Here is a 23,834-nt window from a genome sequence, read left to right on the forward strand (position 1 = left end):
AGAGATGGTGTCTTATTTAATCAAGGTTCATTTCAGTTATCAAACATTTTGATGCAAATTAAATTTAATTTGCAATTTGTTTAAATTAAAAAGACATTATGGTATATCTGAATACAAGCAATGAGGCGGCTGCAGCCTTTCCGTGTTTGGAGCTTTTCAGTGTGTAGCAGTCTTGGTTACTTTTCTGGTGCATTTAGCATAAAATTTATAGAATACGGTTAATAAATATTGTATTGATTTTTTAGATTATTCACAAACACACACACACTCACTTAAAATACAAATGTCCTTTGATTCCTTCGCAGAATTTTCCAATATACACTGAATAAAGACTGTCAGAGTTAAGACATTTTAATAATAAAGGGTAAAGTTTTATAATAATGAGTTTCAAATGGCAAGTTGCTAAAGGTTTTGTTTACATGCCATTCTTCTAAACACTGAAGAGCATAGGGTTGATAGTTGTAGTAAAGTTTGTTCACAAATAGCTCTCTTTTGGAAACGAGCTCGGTCAGATCTCCTATTCCAAACACACACACTCCCCTAATAAACTTCCCATGACAGGGATTCACTCCACCCCAAGCTGCGTACACCGCCAACCATGGCTTCTTGTCGGGCACATCTGTAAAGAGAGTAGTGGTATTGTTTCAATAATAAACATAATTTTTTTGAAACCATTCGTTTTTATTTAAACCAATATTTTACTTATTTTCATCAATATACAGGTTTATTTTCATTCTATATAACAGTTAAGCGAAAGACAAAAACAGAATAAGATATCCTCATCGCTTTAGAAAAATATGTACCTTGAACAATGTTCATTATTTTACTTGTTTCCGTTCAATTTATATAATGTTAATCTTCATTCTGTTTTGGTTTTCTAACAGTCGGGACGGTTTTCCTGAACGAGGAGATAAACAATTACGTCAGGGGAGCCACATTTTGAACGGAGATTTTAGTGAATGTTTTTATGGTGGGATTTACATGCCTAGACGGTAAGCAATTTGAAAATAATAGTGACAGAGAGTTAATTAAACAACTAAATGACTTAAGGACATACGCAACGTAGTTTGATCTTTATTGTCTTTTCCCCTGGAGTTGAAGAGTTCCAATACTTAAAGGAACTGTGTGCTACATTTTAATGTCTATATATGCTATTGTTCACTTCTTCTAAAACAAGTTTTGATAAACAAAACATCTAGAATATATGTTTAGTAATTCTTGTATATTTTTCTTTGAATTATACAGGAATTTTCATCAATTGATATCTTTTCAAAACCCCTGGAAATGCATGCTGATTTTTTGTCTACGAACTTCTGATGGCACTATAATCTTAAATTAAGAATATCTTGAAAAATTATCAGTAGGTAAGGTACATTGCGTATGTCCTTAACTGAAGTGAACGACAGTGTCGCCTAGGTGAATAATTCTTGATATAGCCGGCCGAAGTTGGGGCTGAATTCCCAGACATGAATTATGAAGGACTGTCCGGAGATTCGGTGGGCGTCAGACCAAATATCTAGCCTAGCCGAATCTCCACCGAGATTACACATGAACTAAAAATATTGAAAGGTTCATGTATGGTCATGACATTCTACCTACCGTAGTAACCTCCAGGAGCATTTACAACCTTGTTAAAATTCAATGTGGCCCAAAAGTATTCATCGGGACTTTTAACATCCTCGCACCATTTTAAAACATCTTTTGCCATTTTATCGTGTAGTGCAAAGTTGATAAAATCCCTGCTGAACACTCCGTACGCGCTTCCTTTCACCACTTTGATACCGTGTGGCGGCGGCTCCTTTTTCCTCCCAGTATTTACAATTTTATTGTTTTCTAATTTGAAAGAAGAAAGATAACGTGATCTGTACATTCTCCCTGGAGTCGTTATGCCTTCGATGTCATTAGCACCATTGTATAGTTTTAAAATTTTAACCAACTCTGCATTTGTCTTTAATGGATATTGCTGGTGTGGAATATTAATTAAGTACTTCCACGAAACATTACGAAAATTTAACAAATCTGACATGCAGTTTAAATCCGCCTGTAGGCGGGAAAATCCTGCATATATAACTTCCTCTAATTTCGAGGCGATGAACACATTTTGAAGACAATTTCCAATATTTTTTATTGCTCGATGTAACGAAGGATGTGCTTTTTTGTCTATATGAATACAGTACACATTATGAGGTCTATAAATTGATCGAAGGAGTTGTTCAGTTTGCATGGCCTCTTTGTAGGTTAATATACTATACGCTATAGGAAAAGACAATTCCTCCTTGGTCACTTTAAAGTTTCCGTAATCATATTTTTTTAGAAACGTTTCACAGTTTTCAGCTACATCTCCCATTTCTGCATCACTTTTAAATGCAAATTTTTTGCCGTCCATTATATTTTTGGCACTTTGTATATATTTTTCATCACCTTCTATTATCCGCAGACAATCGACGTCTGTTACTAATCGTTTCGGACCATGATGATAATGACATGTAGAACAAATCAACGACTCCTTCTTTGGCACGACTGTGGAGTTGTAAGCACGAAAAGCACTAGATCGTGTTGATTCTTCCATATCAAATATTAAATACGAATTGGTGACAATAACGATGGTTACAGCAACTGTAAATCCACAGAGACATTGTTGCACCTGTCGGGCTCGTTTTCTCATATTATGCCGACCTTCCAACTATCGCCTGTGGGAAAAAAATTCATTAAATATAAGCTACCTTCCAGTCATAATTTATTTCAAAATAAGTCCACAAAATTTTCCTTATTATTCCGTTACATGTGAATCAGGGGGTCTCTTTAATATACTTACGTTTGGTTATTTTAATATTTTTAAAGATTGACTTCGGGTAATGTACACTAATTGACGACTGAAAAGTTTGGAGTTGGTTGAAAGTATGTTTCTATTGTCATTAAACCAAGTACAAGCTCAGCTCAAAATTCAGACTTCCAAAAAGAACTAAAGCCACCGTTAGTCGTTTATCATTTTACCCTACACGGTAGGAGAATACGTCGAGCAAATTGGTAATTCTATCAGACAATCATCGTCGTAAGTTTGACGCTGCTCGACGCATGCATATACTTTCTAAAGCTTCAAATTTTGCTTGAATTGTATATTATTTGTCCAAAAGCGCAGGTAATTGGCTATATTGTGAAGTTTTGTCCCATATTTGGATATTTTAATTTTAAAAAATTAGACATTTGCTTAATTTTCAGGATGAATAGCTACTGCCAAAAGCGAAAGACACTATGATTGCAGACCGTATAAAAATAATTGCGTTTTATTTGAACGTAAATGTAGTGATAGCTTAATTTTCAGGATGAATAGCTACTGCCAAAAGCGAAAGACACTATGATTGCAGACCGTATAAAAATAATTGCCTTTTATTGGAACGTAAATGTAGTGAGAGTTCTGTCCATGACTTGCATAAATCTTCGATGTATGCGCAAAACTGGCTACTCGCCTGTTTAATGGAGGAATAAAGGGGAATTCGAGTGTGTGCATAAATGAAATTCCCGAAATTAACAAGTAGTTTTTCTATTTTTTTTTTTTTAACAAAGATGGAGTGAGACTTCGTTGCTTAAAACACCTTCGACTTATCATCCGTGACCCGTAATGCGATAACAAAAAACATAAAGTTCATTATCTTAAGTCAGCATTTCGTAAATTATTATTTTAAGTCAGCATTTCGTAAATTCTATGGTCGTTATAATGATCTTTTTAGTAAATACAATATCATTAGGTAGTATTTTGGCAGACGTGTTACATACCAATTGTAAGGTCTTTGTAAATATTTTTACACTAAATTTGATGTATATTGATGAAAAATGTACTATAGAAAAGTTCAAAATTGAGAATATATTGTTGAATATTTTCACTCTAGACAACTGGTTCTAAAAAATAATCGTTCTCATCACTTTTGATTACCTACATTTTTTACATTTCGTTACTTCGTAGAAAGCCATGCGACATTTCAGACCTTAGAATTTCTAGTTAAAAAAGCCAACGAACAATTGATGTTATTCAGGGAACTGAAAGATAAGCACTTTATCAGGTTAGGGCATCCCACACAACTGAACCTATGCACTTCATGCGTCTCTGTGCATTTATAAACAAAGTGAAATAATTGTGTCTACAGTTTAGGGGATTGTAAGCCATCGTACGTCATCAGATAAAAATTACGAGAAACAGAACAACCTCTGTGGAGCTGTTTCTACAGATTAAATTTGTTGTTGGACAAAAATTACGCAAACGGGTCAGAATGTGTCTGCTGTTTGTATTTTAGTGCACAATTGCTTTTGTGTCAAATTTGTAGACTTATAAAGTGTAAAAGGCTAGAATTTGTTTGCTGTTACTATATTTTTGTACTCTTATTGTTTTCAATCCTCACAATATCTGACTGCTTAGAATTTGTCTGCTGTTTCAGTGTGTAACATGACAATTGATAGGAGTGACTGGAACAAGCATTATCATGCCTAAGCCTGCCATATGTATTGTTATATTAATTTTACCTTTATTCCCTACCAAAGTAGCTTTTGGCTCACGGTGTTAACATTTCGACTTTTTGAATGATGTCAATGTGATAACATTACTGTATTTCTGAAATATGAAGATAATGAACAGTAATCAAGCTCAAAAGTCCATGGAAACCATACGTACAAAATGGGATCAGAGCAAACACAGACGTCTGAAACATCAGAAGTGGGATCAGGTGCCATGAAGGAGAAGCATTCCATGTTATTACATGCCGTGTGCGTGAACGGAAAAATCCGTAAACAATTCAGTGTGAAAATAGAAGCCTAACAATTTGAATGAAAAACGTCAATATTTGCTAATCCTACTATTGTTCATCTCTGATGTATAGTGTCTCAGAATAGGAAACGATTGCCAATTACACTGCACGGTTTTATTTTCACAAATCTTGGGTGGCGCAGCAACAAACATACTTAAAATAGCATGTATGTCTGCTTGTGGCTTCTTTGTGACCAACCTTTCAATTTTTTTTTATGATTATGATATTTAAGATGTATTTTAGTGAATGTATTTAATTTTTTGAAGTTGTAGCTGTGGGATATCCAATAAATGGCTAATTACCATGTCTCTTGGAGCATGTTTGATTGTTTACCTTTATATCCAAGCCAAATAATTACTTGCATTTTGTTTGTCATGTTTTCGTCATTAATTTAATTGACATTTTCACTCGCATTACGTCGCCCGTGCGGTGCAGTTGTTTGATCGGAGTCAAACTGTACGAGGGATGTCCAGTAAAATCGTGGACAGAGCGCTTTTGTTGAAAAATATTGGGCGAACTAAGCTGAAATTTTAAGCAAATGTTTATAAACTTCGCTGACACGTTGATTTACGGAAAATATATTGTAAACTATGAAGAACAACGTATATCTAATTAAATTCTCATCTTTTGTTCATAAGTACGTAAAATATGAGGTTCATTTACTAAAATATGGAAAATATACGATGATTTTTACTCAGTGGTCTTAGGATTCACGGAGCAATCACTTGACTTTTTATTACGTTAGGTGACGAGACAACCTGTTTCCAGACCTAGCTGTGTTCTAAATATCTTTTATTTCTATAGATTTTCATGTCTTTTTCTGACTTAAAAATTGAATAAATATCAAGACATGTTATTTCTTTTGTGGCGTATCGAAAATTAGTGAAATCTTTAAACCAATGTCTACGCAGTTAAGCGATCAGATACATGTATGTTAAACAATGCAAAATTCATAAGCGCAACGTCCATGCGATGAGCAGGATTTTGGGATATCGCAGGAGTTGATAATCAAAAATGTCCATCCTTCCATTCTTACAACGCTGCTATTACTTGAACACTTTAGTACTTGATACGTGTAAGCCATCCTCAGCAGCATCTAAAACATTTAAATCTCTTTCGGACATTTTCCTGTCTGCACACATATTTTTTTTTATTATAGCTCCGTGCTCCAAGATGTTCATTGACGTTACCATTTTTGGCTTTGTTTTTTCGCACTGATCAGCTATAATTAGCGATAAAACAGTCATATCTCCTCCAATTTAAGTAATAATTTCGCCAAATGACGTTTCATGATTATCTTAGCGAGAGGCAAAATATCAAAAATCTTTATACGCTACAACAGTGCAATTTTTTAATTTCAAAATAATGTCTCTAAAATATAAAAATGCGAAAAAGTAACATGCTCCGTGAAGCATGTTTTATCTAAATAATTTAGCTGTATATTTTCTAAGGTTCATCTGAAAACACCAAATCTTTGCATATTTATTGGAAAATACGTATGTTTTCTTATCTGCAGAATTTTACTGATTTCATGCAAATAGCGCGCTCACAATAGAACTTATCCGCGAACTTTTCTAACAACGCTCGTAAGTACATCTTAATTTTTTTGATAAAATGTAGACAAAAATAAACTTCATCATACTTGAATGTGTACAGGGTACGGTCCTATGCACGGTCATAAAATGCAGGTTTCAGTAGAGAATACGCGAGTATTATTTAGAAATCTAATGTTTTACATAGATATGGTTGGAGTGAAAATTATCATATTTTTAAACCATTATTTTTTTATGTCGTCATTTGGAAAATTTCAAGGAATTTGCTTAATTTATGGCAGTTTCCCGAGCATTTGAAATGGGAAAGTGGTCAACACAACACACGAAAAATGGCGACGTTTACAGCGCACCGGATAACAGTTCAGAAGGATTAGATGTAGTAATGACGCCCTTAGAGACTTTAAATGACTACAGAAGAAAAAAAAAATATAAAAATATCACTTGATGTTGAGTATACAAGTGAAATAAGCGGAGCTTTTTGATCGAGTCCCCGGGTAGAACTAAACATAAGGACAAACAGCTACTGGCAATTACGAAAGACGCTGACACTGTAAACAGTCGATATAAGCCTAATTAATTGAATGATAGTGAGAGTACTGTCCCTAACTTACTAAAAATCTTCAGAAGGTCCCATGTGCGTGCGAGATTGGTTCTTCGACTGTTTATGGGGGAATAAAGGGAAACTCGTCTATTGGCATCAATGAAATTCCCGATTTTAAGTGGGGTTTTCTTAAGCAAAGAAGAAACTTGACACTGCTTTAGACACTTTGACGTTATCATCCGTGTGCCGTAAGGCGATACCACACATAATAAAAAATCTCATATTTTGTTTATTTGAGCATCTATCTACTCCAAATTTTGATGAAAAATTTACAAAAGTGTAGTAAAAAGTTTAGAACACAGTGATGGTTATTTTTCACTCTAGACAACTTATCCACGATTTTACCGGACAACCCTCGTAAAGAGTTGATCTTCGTATCCACTGTGCGACGTGGAGACCGGTCCCTCGGATGAGGCCATATAAACCTAGGTCCCGTGTCGGCAGAAAAACACTCTTTTCTCAAGGGCTGTAAGTACCGAGTACATGTCTAAATGTGCAGCCCTCCACCGGCAAGTGATGGCGTCTCAATATGAGTGAAAAATTCTCAAGAGGGAAGTTAAACAACAAACAAACATTACGTTTTTCCTCTTATTTTATGATTTATTAGATTCAGCAAAAACTAGCTGCGAATTATCAGCTTGACACGAGTTGCACTTTGCAAAATTTGTGGATATATATTTAATTTTCAACGTTTATCAAGCAAAATCAAAGAATTGTTGTCCCCCGCTTTCGGTATCTTGGTATCTTGGGTTTAACTGGTCTGTGTCCTGTCTTGTTTGTCCATTTTACAAAAAAGATTTCGGTTTTTGAGTTGAAAAAAAAAAGTTACAGCCAAGATAAAGTTTCGTAAACCAGATCAAGGTCATGAGGCCAAATATCACAATAAAAATCTTAAATTGATTGATTGTATGTTGTTTTACGTCCCCGTTCGAGAATTTTTCACTCATAATGAGACGTCACCATTTTCCGGTGAAGGGCTTCAAAATTAGACCTTTACTAGGCACTCAGGGCCATTGAGCTGTGAGGGATATTTATCGTGCCAACGCATGCCGTGACGCGGGGCCTTGGCTTTTAAGGTCTCATCTGGATGACTTGCAGATTTCACTTCAAAAAAAAAAGTTGCTACCTATATTTTATCGGCTTAGGTCAGTCGCAGCCGGGGCTCGAAACCACGACCCTCCAATCATGGAGCGAGCGCTCTACAAACCTCTCGTCACAAGTATCATGTGTGAAACAAGATGTGTTTGTGAAACACTGATGCCTCCGTATGGCAGCTTATTGCGAAGGTTAAAGTTTCTCAAATGCAAGTCAAAACCCAGGCCAAAAGATAAAAAATGTTGGTACCCGAAGAAAGGTCTTGTCTCGAGGAAAATACCTGTGAAATTTGAAAGCCCTAGCTGTTCAAAAGTTATGGCAAAGGTGAAAGTTTTTTAAAAGTAAGTAAAACGTCAAGGTCAAGGTCAAAGTTGTTGGTATCCAAAGGAAGGTCTTGTCACAAGGATTACATATGTGAAGTATGAAAGCACTAGCACCAACCATACAGAAGTTATGGCCAAGGTTAAAGTTTTTCGAAAGTTGGTCAAAGTCCTATGTCAAGGTCAAAGGGTAAAAGTGGTTGGTATCCAAAGGAAGGTCTTACCACAACGATTACACATGTGAAGTATGAAAGCCCTAGCACCAACCATTCAAAAGTTATGGGCAAGGTTAAAGTTTTTCAAAAGTAGGTCAAACTCCTATGTCAAGGTCAAAGTGGTTGGTATTCAAAGGAAGGTGATGTCGCAAGGATTACATATGTGAAGTATGAAAGCCTTAGCTCCAACCGTTCAAAAGTTATGGCCAAGGCTAAAGTTTTTCAAAAGTAGGTCAAACTCCTAGTTCGAGGTCAAAGGGTCAAAGAGGTTTATATCCAGAAAAAGGTCTTGTCACAAGGAATACACGTGAAGTTTGAAACCCCAAGCACCAACTGTTCAAAAGTTATGGCCAAGGTTAAAGTTTTTTCAAAAGTAGGTCAAACGTCAAGGTCAAAAGGTCAAAGTTGTTGGTATCCAAAGGAATGCCTTTTCACAAAGAATATACTTGTGAAGTTTCAAACCCCAAGCACCAACTGTTCAGAATTTATGGCCAAGGTTAAAGTATCATAAAATTTTGCAAGAGTGGGTCAAACTCCAAGGTCAAGGTCAAATATGATGGTACCCAAAGAAAGGTCTTGTCACAAGGAATACACATGTGAAATATGAAAGTCATAGCTCCAACCAATCAAAAGTTATGGACAAGGTTAAAGTTGACAACACACAGACAGATAAGACAGGACAAAAACAATACACCCCCGGGATCTTTCGATCCAGGGGCATAAAAAAATTAAGCCCCGTCTCTGCTGGAGCAAAAGTTACCATCAATGTTAAAATTTTAAATATGCAAGTCAAGGCCATGAAATAGGGAAACCCTATCTACTCTCATTCAAAAGTTAATAATAAATGTTTTTAAAAAAAATTCAGAAGTACTGTAGGTTAAACTTCAAGGTCACGAAGTGAAAAGCATAGTAGATTCAGATAGGTCTTATAACAGGTAATACACATGTCAAATACGAGTGCCCTATCTTCTCTCAATCAAAAGTTATGACCAAAGTAAAAGATTTATAAAGTGACATATATAAATGCGATTTAGTAATGTCCCCTCGTTTTGGCGAAAGCGGGGGACGAAAAGAATGTCATTGCATATGTTACACTGTAACGTTATTTGATACAGATATAAAACAAAATAATGTAAAATAGCAATATTAAAAGCAGGATCAACAAGTACAGATCTATAAGGGTGCTCATACTTAAAACAAGAAAAATGTGCACTTATTGAGATTACTACGAACAGGAATTACTTTACATGTACTGCGTTTATTTGTGTTATATGCTTTCTCTAGAGAAAAGATTTCGCTCCCTTTTCTATTTACAGAATGTTTCACTTATTAAGACATGTTAAGGCCAGGTCTGCCTAATCTGTTGCAATTTTTTTTTCCTTATAATTTCTACCCTGGCCAAGGTGATAAAAAATTTGATATGAAAAGTACCAGATTATTTGACTAATAAAGCATATTGATTAAAAATTATTTGCCTTTTCTCATTTACTAAGTCAGAGATCGGAAACATATGTCTCCGTCATGTATAATTGAATCGCCTGTTAAAAGTATTCGTACAGTGGATTAAGCTTTTCTTCTATTCTATCAGTTATTATATGCAAAGATATTTTATCACATAGTTACACTGTACATTGACAATTCACAACTTGTTTGCAAACTTTCAATTAAACCGTCAGTCGGGTATTATTTCTAATAGTGATAAATAAACGGTGCCTAACTTTTCTCTTGGATCTTTTACCTGGTGTCGTTTGGATCAATAAAAAAAAAATAGTTCAGTGTTACTCCTATTTTTCAAACTAATAATTTATATAGTTTGCGAGAAACAGTTTTAAGAGAGACATTAAAAGATACAACTGACCTACCTCATTACAAGCCTTGAACATTAGTCCCTTAGTGGAACCTTTATAAATCTGACATTTTAACTGTTGAGCTTTTTATCACCCCATGATAAACCGCTGCACCTTATGTATACACACGATACCGCATATCAATAGTCGCTGGGTAATGTTTAATGACTGTACATGACTTAGCGCTGTATTGATGATAAGTGAAGAATTCAAGGCTTTGTTTGACAGACGCGGTGAATCTAGCCAAAATTTAATAAAGCAAAAATCAAACACCGAATTATTTACCAACAATTTTTAGCTGACATTTTCTTGAATCAACTTTTTCGAGAAGATTGTCCAGAAAAGCAGCGAAATGCAAAAAATCGACACCAAAAATGACAAACAAAAGAAGGTTACTACAAATTAAAATCGATTTCCTATATGTATTCTATTTAAGGTTTGCCATCATCCCAAACATATAGAGCAGATACACGTTGGAAAATGTTACCGTTGGTTAAATGGCTACATGTCTGTATTTGTTTTAAACCATTTATCACATTAATGTGGTCGAGGGGAATTATTGATTGTTTAATGATTTTTATATTCAACTTTGCTCAGTGTGACTTGGTGAAATTTTTTTTTCTTTATGACTGAATTGTAAATTCATACCAGAAAATCTCTGTGACTTTTATTTTCCACTTCGTTATTATCAATAACGAAATAAAATCCGTACCTAACTGAATCTTATAAGGGTCAACACGCTACCTCATTGAGCTAAGATTAAACATAAAGACAATCATATTCAAAATGCCATTTAACTTTTAGTCAAGAAAAGATATTTCGATCGTTAAGAAAAATTATCTGGAATGCGTGGCTTTATAAATTCGAAATTTTTAATAATTTTTGGGACATAAGATTAAGGAATGCAAACATTAACATTGTCGAATTCCTTACCTCAGGATTCTAAGTCCACCAATTTCCATTCGCTTTTAATAGTCAGATATGATCAATACAACACACAGTTCTTGTACTACTCTGAACACCACTGTCAGTATTGATTTTGTGGGAGAAGCAAGACTACGCAGACCAGCTGAAATAATTCGATCTACAGATGTGTTTTTCATACCAATCTGAATAAGTCCGATTTGAACCAAGTTTGTTTGAGATGTGTAATAAAACTTTGAAAAAGATGTATTCTTATATCATATTCCTATAAATATTACTGCAAAGTCACCTTATTCCAAATCGTCTCAAACTGTATAATTCTGAACGGACACTCACATCACTTCATCATATCTGTGTGATAAATTGTCATTCCGACAAAGGTAATGGCAAACATGCATTTGAAGAAAATACATTTCTTCCTATAAGCCAGGGAAAACTGACAAGTACCTTTGTTATGGCTTTATTCACGTTTTATTTAACATTCTCAGCACCGGGAAACGCTCCACTATCAGATAATGTAGTAATGTAGTAATTAGTTTGATTCCTACTCAGCGAGCTAGCAGTATATACAAAACTCTGCCTACTCTCAAAGAAATCAAAACACAGAATTATGAACCTGGATTATTATGTACCCCTTAAATATAAATTTTAAAAAGGGGGGGTATTTATTTGCACCTGTCGGTTGGTTGTCGGTAGACCAAGTGTTGTCCTGGCCCTTTACTTAACAGACATCAAACTTAAAGACACTTGCTATAAATAAGAAAATATGATGCATAGAAAGGTGTATATTTTTTGAGTAAAGTTGATTGTAAATGATGCAAATAACAAGTTCTTAAGGAAATATATGGAGAAAAAGAACAGTATTCAAGCTCAAAAGTTCATTAAACAATACAAAATAGGAGCAGAGCAAACTCGGACCTCTAAACAACAGAGGTGGGATCAGGTGCCATGGAGGAGTGAGCATCCCCTGCCGACCGGTCACACCCGCCGTGTGCTCCTTGTCATGATCGGGAAATAACGGAAAAATCCGTCGGAGGGATATTTCTTATATTTAAATATCAATGAAATATCCATAGATTCAAGAAGACATTTTCCTTGACATTAAAATGAAAAAATACTGTTGCCAATCATGCGATCCCTACTTCTATTTCAAAATATTAAATATTTTTCTTTTTGCATAAAAAGACATTACTATAAAGGGTCTATCATATGATACTAACAAATTGACACAAATAATTTTTGTCTTATCCGAATTTCCTCTATTTTTCTTAAATTTTTAGGATATACATGTATTGGTTATTTTTATATACTTCGTATATTTGAATTTTTCTTATTTTTATATACTTCGTATATTTGAATTTTTCTGATTTTCACATAAGGTAAAGTAGTCATATAAAGATAAAAAATGATACAAAAACAAAAAAGTTTTGACCGTTTACTAAGAGAGAAAAAACACTTTTAATTGTTTTTAGCTCAAATCATCTATACTTAGATTGGAAGCTTTTAAAAGCTAATAAAAATGTAGTTTGTTTGGAAAATCATATTTATTTGATACATTTTAAAACTTTAGTCTATTGTTATTTATTTTACTTGCATTTGAAAATTTCTTTAAGTCTCTGGTTGTTAAATTTTTTAAAACTGAATTCATTGTTCTATACATTCAGTAATTTTGAGAAGCAGAAAAGGTGATATTTCCACCGCCACCGTTCCGCCAAAAATATAGTCCAAACTCAGTTTACAATTTCTATTTAAAATGTACAATTATGACGAGGAAAGAAAAATATGATCTTTTAAATTCCTAACATCTAAATATAAAAGACATATAAACAAACATACTTCGAATATTTCATCTAGTCAGAAACCAGACAAAATCTTAAAAAGTTGAGAAAAAAAATTTTATGATGTTCAAAATTCGTAAATTTTCCCATTCACCTTATAAATCGTTACAATTTTTTAACGATTCTATAGACATTACGGAGAAAATTTGATGAAAAAAAACTATGTGCTAGATTTTATTCATATCGTTTAAGTATAGATTTAAACAAAGTATCTGTTTCCCTGATTCTTCAAACAAGTTTGTTTGTAGCAAGTGGCCTTTACACACTGGTTTTTCTAATTTATTTTTTAGTCAAGGTCATGGGTGAAACTTGACATATGTTGAGAACTCAGTATCTTGGAAACCCTTTGCTTGACGGACATCAAACTTTATACATTGGTACCTTCTAAAATATAAACTACACCTAATTTATTGAGATATGATAGAGAACAAACTGAATATTATGTTTGCCACTGACTAGTAGATAACCCATTCCTTTCACTATCACACATTCTTAATATTAAAAAAAAGATTTTTTAGCTAACCTGAGCCGAAGGCTCAAGTGAGCTTTTCTGATCACATTTTGTCCGTCGTCCGTCCGTCCGTCTGTAAACTTTTCACATTTTTGACTTCTTCTCAAGAACCACTGGGCCAATTTTGACCAAACTTGGTACAAAGCATCCTTGGGTGAAGGGGAATTTAAATTGTTAAAATGAAGGGCCAAGTCCCCTCCCAAGGGGAGATAATCAAGAGAAGACAAAAATAGGGTGGGGTCATTAAAAAATCTTCTCAAGAACCACAGGGCCAGTAAAGCTGAAACTTATATGGAAGCATCCTGGGGTAGTGTAGATTCTAAATTGTTCAAATCATGACCCCCGGGGGTAGGGCGGGGCCACAATGTGGAATCAATGTTTTACATAGAAATATATAGGAAAAATCTTTAAAAATCTTCTTCTCAACAACCACTGGGCCAGAAAAGCTGAAACTTATGTGGAAGCATCCTGGGGTAGTGTAGATTTTAAATTGTTCAAATCATGACCCCCGGGGGTAGGGCGGGGCCACAAGAGGGAGTCCAAGTTGTACATTGAAATTAATAAGAAAAATCTTTTAAAATTCTTCTCAAGAACCACTTGGCCAGAAAAGCTGAAACTTATGTGGAAGCATCCTGCGGTAGTGTAGATTCTAAATTGTTCAAATCATGATCCCCTTGGGGTAGGGCGGTGCTACAATAGTGAGTCAAAGTTTATATTGATATATGTAGAAAAATCTTTTAAATGTTTCTTAAAAATCAAAAGCCAATGGGTCAAAAAAAATTAAACTTATATGGAAGCATCTTTAGGTAGTTTTTATTTTAAATTGTTTAAATCATGGGGAAGGGTGCTGTTTTTTTTTCCGTAGTCTTTTTTGCGATCGGGTTCGTTATTCCGAATATTACGATATACGATATCAGAACGAGGCTCTTTGTTACAAATGAGATTATAATGGTCCTCTTGTATTCACAAAAAAAAAAAAACCCTGAGGACATGATGGATTTTGCAGATGCCTAAATGCTGAATAACTGGGTAATTTACCATGAATGTTTTACTCTTGAACTTTAAAAAATATTAAAATTGGTTACATAATACTTAAGTGACCATTAAGGCCCATATTCCTCTTTTTGCTTTTTCATAGCCACAATGCTCAGGTGAGCGATGTGGCCCATGGGCCTCTTGTTTTAATACTGCAGGGGGGGGGGGGGATATGTTTCTGAAATATTGTTTTAAAAATAGTCGGCGTCAAATATTTTAACCTGATTCACTCAAGCAATTTAATATAGTATTACATACTGTCCATTTTTAGGTCACCTGAGTCACTCAGGTGACCTATTGCTATCTCTTTTCGTCCGTCGTCGTGCGTCGTCCGTCGTTCGTAAACTTTTGAACATTTTCAGCTTCTTCTCTGGAACCAGTGAATCAATTTCAACCAATTTTGGCATATAGCATCTATGGGTGAAGGGGAACAAAAATTGTGAAATTCGTGGCCCCTGCCCCCCTAGGGCCTGAGGGGTGGGGCAAAAACCATCAAAATTAATGCAATCTTTAAAAATCTTCTTTACTCCTGGACATCAAGCAGTCAAACTGTTGGCATGATTGTAATAAGCATTGAGCCCTCTACCAAAATTGTGAAATTCATGACCCCAGGGTCAGGGGTTCTGGTGCTAGGGCGGGGCTATATAGATCATATAGTGAAAGTGCATTATTTCTTTGAAAATCTTCTTCTCCACTCCTGGGTATTATTGAAACAAATTGAATACATAGTTATGATGAGCAAGAGTGACTCTACCAAAATTGTGAAATTCATGGCCCCAGGGTCAGGGGTTCTGGTGTTAGGGCGGGGCTATATAGATCATATAGTGAAAGTGCATTATTTCTTTGAAAATCTTCTTCTCTACTCCTGGGTATTATTGAAACAAATTGAATACATAGTTATGATAAGCAAGAGTGACTCTACCAAAATTGTGAAATTCATAGCCCCAGGGTCAGGGGTTCTGGTGTTAGGGCGGGGCTATATAGATCATATAGTGAAAGTGCATTATTTCTTTGAAAATCTTCTTCTCTACTCCTGGGTATTATTGAAACAAATTGAATACATAGTTATGATAAGCAAGAGTGACTCTACCAAAATTGTGAAATTCATGGCCCCTGGGTCAGGGGTTCTGGTGCTAGGGCGGGGCTATATAGATCATAAAGTGAAAGTGCATTATTTCTTTGAAAATCTTCTTCTCTACTCCTTGGTATTATTGAAACAAATCGAATACATAGTTATGATGAGCAAGAGTGACTCTACCAAAATTGTGAAATTCATGGCCCCTGGGTCAGGGGTTCTGGTGCTACGGCGGGGCTATATAGATCATATAGTGAAAGTGCATTATTTCTTTGAAAAGCTTCTTCTCTTCTCCTGGGTGTTATTTAAACAATTACATGGTTATGATAAGCAAGGATGCCTTTTCCAAATTTGTGAATTTCATGACCCCTGGATCAGAGGTTCTGATGTTAGGGCGGGACTCTATTTATTATATAGTGAAAATGCGTTAATGCTTTAAAAATCTTCTCTGCACCTGAGCATATCAGAGGCAAAAAGAGTAAAAGTTTTAATAAGGAAAGGTATTTTTACCAGATTTTTGAACATCAAGACCATTTGGTCAAGTGTTCTAGTCCAGGCCAGGGCTCTATTAATTTGTATTCTACTGAGAGGAGTTATTCCCCTTTGCCATTTACTTGTGATAATTAATCACTGTAAATAATGTACTTGAAAGGTTAAAAGAATAAGAGAATTATGCAAGAATTTTTATTGTATAATACAAAAAGTACTTTCATAGTTTTAATGATCAGGTAGACACATTAGAAATAGAATGACAATTGTGAAAACAATTTTTTTTACCGTATATTTTTTTTAAAATTGATTTTTATTACTTAAAAAAAGAGGGAGATAACTCTTCAACAAAGGTCAAGTCATAAATTAGGACACTTCCATTCTTACATGCTAATAGTAATAAATTGAGATTATGTCTAAATATACTGAGTATTCCACCCGTACACATCTGTTATGTATTTAAATTCATTGAATCTGAGGCTATTAGGGATGGAATACCAATACCCTAAATGTTCATCAGATAAACGCTTAGCCAGAAAGCATATTGTAGCATAATGCGGCTCAGCCAATTTGCACGACACTAATGTGACCATTAAGGCCCAGGGCTTTATGTGTTTGAATTAATTTATTGATCGGTTGATTTAAAAGAAAAAGTTTTGACAAAATACACCTAGACACACTTTCAACAAGCGATGGGCTGTATAAATGGTAAACACAACAGGTACACCTTAATTATGTAATACTGCAGAAATGACTAAAATAGATTACTGTGTAAATTCGGTCAGTAAGAAACTGAAATGGATTGCTGTGTGAATAATCGGCACTCTGTGATGCAGATGTCAGAAGAAAAACGTTAAATATAAGGTAAAAGGAAAAAAGGTGATAGTCATTGGTTTTGTCAACACCACATCAATACAATATTTGACAAACTTTTTTTACGTTTAGCTCACCTGAACAGAAGGCTCGCTTTTCTGATCGAGGAGTGTCCGACGTCCATTTGTCTGTCGTCCGTTGTCTGTACACTTTTCACAATTTCAACTTCAGAAGAACCACAGGACCAATTTCAACCAAACTTGCCACAAAGCATTCTGGGATAAAGGGCATTTAAGTGTGTCCAAATGATGGGCCACGCTTTTTTTTTCAAGGAGAGATAATTTAGAAATAGTAAAAATTTGATGGGGTCATTTAAAAATCTTCTCAAGAACCATTGGGCCAGAAACTTAATGTGACTTTCATAATGAAACTCATAATGAAACTTTCATTACATAGTGTAGATTTAAGACTGTTCAAATGATGACCCCCGGGGTAGGGTGGGGCATCAATGAGAGATCTTAAGTTTTTCATAGGAATGTTTAGGAAGAAACCTTTAAAAATCTTCATCTCAAGAATAGCAAAGCCATAATAAGTTAATCCGATTAGGCAGGTAGTGAAGATTCAAGTTTGTTCAAATTATGGCCCTGGGTGTCAGGTGGGGTTACAACAGAGGATAAAAGAACATTCTTTTAAAAACATTGTAATGAACTAATTAGTCATGTTAATATATGCAAGATCCCTCATGGGTAGGGTGGTGACACTTTTCAGAAGAACAGCAGGGCCAAGGTGACTCAGGTGAGCCTTGTGGCCCATGGATCTCGTTTTTTGTTTTGAAAATTTATGAAATAACTTTTCTAGGGAATGGTCGCTTTGCCATACCCTTTGTTATTTACAGTGTGTATTTTTGCAACTTAACTTAGAGTTACGAACCGCTGGCAGATTAAGACCCCCCATCCTTTTGTGTATAAACACGTACATAAAATTTAGCAAATCAATTTTTTGGTGTGGTCCCTCCCCCACCCCAAACTTCAACTGGTCTCCCCCTTCAAGAATCCTGGATCCGCCACTGTGAACTATGAAAGTCCAAATAAAGTTCTAATCACTGATGTGGCCAATACATATAAGACGCGAGTTACCCGTATGTCTTTTGCAATTTCCTAATACATCTTCTTGTATCAGGCGAGAAAAATAATCACGTTTTCTTTTTTTCCGAAAGTAATACGAAGATTTTCATCCTTTTGCTTCCGACATTATCTTCACTATTTGACTTTTTGCATCGTTGGTTTTTGCATCATCGAAATGCCCATTGTGCGACAAATCAGAAAGTGAAAAATATGATCTCAAGTATAAAACAATTTTCGTTGGTATTTCATTAAACATTAACGTATACTTTGTGTAAAATCTCCACAAATCGCGACTATCTCACAAATATTGGAGTTATTCGTCTGTGAAAAAGCATACACAAACAAAGAGGGCAAAATGATCCATTTTTCGTACTTAAACACAAATTTTGCCATATGAGAGGGTTTTCCTCCTTTTGAAGAAAGATTGTACTCAAAGTATGCATAAAAATATACATTCTTCGGTTAACAAAAACATGGAGCAAAGACCCACTATGCAGTCGGAGCTACATGTATGTCTGTAAACAATTTTTCAAAACGCTACTCCTCCCACAAATTTTGTCCGATATCAATATAATATGGCATACAAGTAGACTACACTAAGATACATAATTTAGTGCATCGGATTTTGATATCGTTGAACGTTGTTGCCATGGTTACTAAAAATAGAAATTGATGGAAATTCCTTTAAACACTACTCCCCCTACAGTTATGGTCTGATTTCAGTATAACTTGGCACAATAGTAGTCTATTATTAGACTACACTAGTAGACTACACTAAGATACATAATTTAATGTATCGGTTTTTGATTATGATAACCGGTGTTGCCATGGCTACTAAAAATAGAAATATCTGTGAAATCACTTTAAAGCGCTACACCTGCTACAGGTTTGTTCCGATTTCAATATAATTTGGAATACAAGTAGACTACACTAAGTTATATAATTTAGTGCATCGGTTTTTAATTTCGAAGAACAGTGTTGCCATGGTTACTTAAAATAAAACTTTCTGTGAAATTACTTTAAAAAGCTACTCCTGCTACAGTTTTTTTTATTTCAATATAATTTGGCACGCAAGTAGATTACACTACGATGCATAATTTAGTGCATCGGTATTTGATTTCGATGAACTTAGTTTCCATGGTTACTAAAAATATATGTGAAATTCCTTGAAAACATAAGGTACATAAGAAGGTACATAATTTAGTGAATTGGTTTTTGGTTTTGATGAATGGTTTTGCCAAGGTTTCTAAAAATAGAAATTTCTGTAAAATTTCTTTGAAACATTACTCCTGCTACAGATTTGGTCTAATTTCAATCTTATTTGGCACACAATTAGACCACACTATGATACACAATAATGTATATCGGTTTTTGATTTCAGTGAATGGTGTTGCCATGGTCACTAAAAATAGAAATTTCTGTGAAATACTTCCAAAATGCTACTCCTCTTACAGTTTTCGTTTGATTTCAATATAACTTGGCACACAAGTACACAACCGGTATATTAAAATACATCATTCTATTTATTGCTTCTTTTTGACTCTACCTTAACTACGTCATCGGACATACTCTAATTGGTTTTCCTGTTAGCTATGGTTGACTTGGAAAAAATAACGTGTATAAGGACAAAGTATTCTCAACTTTTGGATAGTACATGTAATAGCTTTTAATAAAGCTGCCAATCAGAATTGCTGACTTATATGCACATTATTTTTATTTTCTTAGTGTTCTTGCATTGACGATCGGCGGGAAATTTAAAAAATAAAATCAACAGGGACTTTTATTTTTATTTGGTTTCAGCCAAAATTGCAGTCAGCGCTCCCGTAAATCATTTCATTAGAAAAATGTTGGTCTAACGAAGAGTAACGATGTGTATAAGTTTTTAAAAATGGACAAGAAGTTTAACAATAAAGAAAACGGGAGATGAGGTCAAATGGCAATCTGGGCTCCGAGATGAGAATGAGGATTGAAAAAAAAAATCTTCAAACAACAAAATGTTGAGTCATTTTTCAGTCTGCACAAAACGTGGATAAAGTGGACATGAAACGGGGATAGCTCGATAAACGTTTTGATACAAGGTTATGACGTGTTGAGGGTATTGACACTTCGTCCTTTTTCTTTTATCTATAATTATCCAGGAAGTGTCACTATATATGCAGTTAAGTACCTAACTAAGAAATGCGTTAGCCATGAATAAAAGAAGATCGATTTGGAGTATCAAGAAAATGTTAATAATAAAAAATCAAAAGTTATTAAATGAAATAAATTATTAAAGGTCATATTAGCATTTGCAAATGATTTATTAAATTCTTTAATGCCCATGTATACACGATGTGGAAATGAGCAGTAGCACTCTACATAAATTTGGAAATCCATGTCCTGTGGGAAGAAAATTTAGATCCCTGTATTAGTAAGGGACAAGGTAATATGGAAAGTTCATTATATTCTATATTTACCCCATCCCTCTCAATTTACTCAAGGACGTGTTATAAAGAAGAATAGGCCTAGTAGGTCATACATTTGAGAATCTCGTGCTACTCAGGTTGGCTACCTAAGAGCTCTGTTCTTTTTTAAACATTTAATGTTACTTCAGGTATGTTATATTGAATGATGTAAAACGAGTAAACATTACTTTTTGTGTATTTTCTTGTGCCTGTAGAGTCATGTGTATGGGCGGCGGAAAGGGTAAAAAAGACGTTTATGCAAAACTAACAACTAATTTTAAAAACATACTGAAATACAAAACAGACCACCTTAAAATAAAATCAACAGACTCGTTTGTCAAATCAACAGACTCCGATGCAAAACCAACGATCACCGATGCAAAACCAACATTTATTCACTGAATTGACGCTAGATGGCGTGCAAAATAACAGACATTACCTGAATTAACGCTAGAGGGCGCACAAGTTTTTCTACGTCATCATTAAATGTGTACTTTCATAGGAACGTAAAATCCCGCGAAATTGTCTATCAGCATCCATTTGGCAAACCCCGGATAACAGCATCATGTCGGACTCTCAAAATTCAAACATATCAGAGGCAGCAAGATTTCTACAAACGGCTGTAAATTTATTACAAGAAACCAGTAGCAGTGGTAGGGTAAGGTCTACACCGACAGGGAACCAGCAGACGAGCTCGAGCCTCCTTGAACATAGGCAGTTATTCAGCCGCAACATGCAACCACGGCCAAGACCATACCTTAACACGAGACTAGTTAGTTAGTGTTGTATTCAACATTTACCGTTATTACCAGTAAATGATAAATGATAAGGATTTTCAACGCACTGAATGCAATGCTGCTAATGGAGAAAATGTGGGATTCTTACGAGATGCAGAGTCAATCCGATAGCATGAACTAAGACAGAAATATATGAAGAGACAGTGTGAACCAACATTTTAGGTTAAAATAAAATAAATACGTGTTTTCAAACCCAGAAAGACCAGTGGGGGTACAACGTAAACAAACCGGAGTGGCATACCTTTCTCTCTTATAATGTATAGTGGGGTATTTTTGTGTGGAACGATTATTTTGGGGATTTCACGATTTTTTCCTATGGTACACATGATGAATAAGTGTAATAAATATAATTTCTGAAAAAAAATGTCCAACAACCTCGGGGTTGAATATCGGGGGGGGGGGGGTCCTGTCCACAAGTACCTGTGCATAAACTGTGCATTTGATGCATAACATACTCTAATTGAACATTAGGGTCACTAGAGTGTATAAGTGGGTGTAGTCTGGCTAAGATATGGGTCAAGCGAGCGATAAAATTCTTTTTTACAACATCAACTTCTTCGTCTATTCTGTTGGTCGCCATATCATAAGAAAGTACCCTCATAATCATGACGTTCATAGCAATTTACATCTCGCGCGCCTCTTTGCACGCCATCTAGCGTCAATTCAGTAAATAAATGTTGGTTTTGCATCGCTGATTGTTGGTTTTGCATCGGAGTCTGTTGATTCTGCAAACGAGTCTGTTGATTTTGTTTGAAGGTGGTCTGTTTTGTATTTCAGTATGTTTTTAAAATTAGTTGTTAGTTTTGCGTTAATGTCTTTTTTACCCTTTCCGCCGCCCATACATGTGAATGTTATTTAAACGTGTCTTAAATCGTCATTATAAAAATAACCATTGTTTACAGAATTACATCAGTGGAGAATTAAGCAATGTTTGACACCTCCTGTCACGCCCCAAACTTAAATCTTAAAGATAATGAATAGAAAATTTGTAAACATTATGTTTGTTTGTTTGTATGTTGTTTAACGTCCCTCTCGAGAACTTTTCACTCATATGGAGACGCCACCACTTGACGGTGGAGAGCTGCAAATTTTGTCCTATACTCGGCACTTACGGCCATTGAGCAGCGAGGGATCTTTTTCGTGCCAGCACCTACTGCGACACGGGACCTCGGTTTATACGGTCTCATCCGAAGGACCGGTCTCCACGTCCCACAGTGGGATACGAACCCGCGACGTAAGGATCAACTCCTTACTTCGCGACTCTAGTGCAGACGCTCTAACCACTGCGCCACGCGGGCGACTTTGTAAACATTAGAAATAGATGATGCCTTATTTCTTGGTGTGAATTTTGCAGAAATAGCAATTTTTGATATCAACGTGAAGTGTAAAGACTTGTATATGTATTTCTTGGGGAAAGTTTTCCCGAGACCATGAAATTTGGTGCCAAGCAAAGTGATAGTTTATCACTGTACGACGTGGTGCATGTTTTACATGAAAAATCAAACTCTTTTGTGTTTCTATTTCATCACTCTGTTTTTTTTTTTTCACTTTAATCAATTTAATGATGATTAAATAATGACCGGTGCAATTTTGTACAGGCCCAGATGTAATAATTATACCCTGACAGGGGTGTATGTACCTGTCTGCAACAGGTCAAATGACGGTTAACAGCGAGTAGTTTTCAAACATAATTAGGTTCGTTACTGCATATCTTAAACTTCATCATCTATGTATAAAGACAGCCATTTTTTTGCTATTGGATTTAAGTCAGGCACTTAGTCTTTAGACATTGGTGATGAATAATCTGATGATTTGTTTTTTTGATGTAGATAAAAATAAAAAGAAAGGTTTTCTGGTGCTATTTCTAAAAATGCTGAAGAAAAGCAAAGAATTCTGCAGAAAACGCGACAAAAATGTTTTTAGTACATATGTCAGTTCTGTACATAAATACACCGAGGTTACAACGATACAAACATTACACATAGCCCATATATACTTCCTGTTGATTTGTTGTCGTGTTATTTCCTTATATATTGTTAAAAATTTAAACTGTTCTCTTATTTCAACGTTCAAGTAAATAGTTCATCTTTCGAAAGGATTGAAGATGTCACATTTCGATCAATCATAGAACAGCAAAATAGAGCCCTACAATTGTCTTGACTTGCTTAAATTAGGTTAATACCCACCCACCCCCCAAATGAAGTGCGAATATGGGGACATTCACCGGTATTTTTTCTTCAAAGAAAAGATGTGGGGTCACGAAAAAAAAATAATAAAAGGTTGAAATTCCTTACTTAAAGAAGAGTGAAGTGATAAAAAAAGCAAAGTCCCTACCTTCACAATCTCCGCTTCATTTA

At 35.1% G+C, this 23,834-nt stretch overlaps 1 protein-coding gene across 3 annotated transcripts; it reads right to left on the bottom strand.

The window, feature by feature from the left end:
• Window positions 1-335: 335 nt before the first annotated feature.
• Window positions 336-23,834, bottom strand: LOC133179123 (beta-1,3-galactosyl-O-glycosyl-glycoprotein beta-1,6-N-acetylglucosaminyltransferase-like). Of its 3 annotated transcripts, none has more exons than XM_061313869.1 (3): window positions 23,812-23,834; window positions 1,600-2,690; window positions 336-619 (listed from the first exon to the last, which is right to left on the bottom strand). In XM_061313869.1, exons 2-3 carry the CDS (start codon window positions 2,663-2,665, stop codon window positions 342-344), a joined length of 1,344 nt encoding a protein of 447 aa, XP_061169853.1. In that variant the 5' UTR covers window positions 2,666-2,690; window positions 23,812-23,834; the 3' UTR covers window positions 336-341. The 3 variants fall into 3 exon arrangements, with proteins under 3 accessions (XP_061169853.1, XP_061169852.1, XP_061169851.1); XM_061313868.1 differs by lacking the exon at window positions 23,812-23,834 and adding an exon at window positions 11,361-11,576; XM_061313867.1 differs by lacking the exon at window positions 23,812-23,834 and adding an exon at window positions 10,443-10,528.

The sequence above is a fragment of the Saccostrea echinata genome, unplaced genomic scaffold (assembly GCF_033153115.1).
Source record: "Saccostrea echinata isolate AGI-Se365-2 ecotype Australia unplaced genomic scaffold, CSIRO_AGI_Sech_v1 ptg000004l, whole genome shotgun sequence".
NCBI classification, from domain to species: domain Eukaryota; kingdom Metazoa; phylum Mollusca; class Bivalvia; order Ostreida; family Ostreidae; genus Saccostrea; species Saccostrea echinata.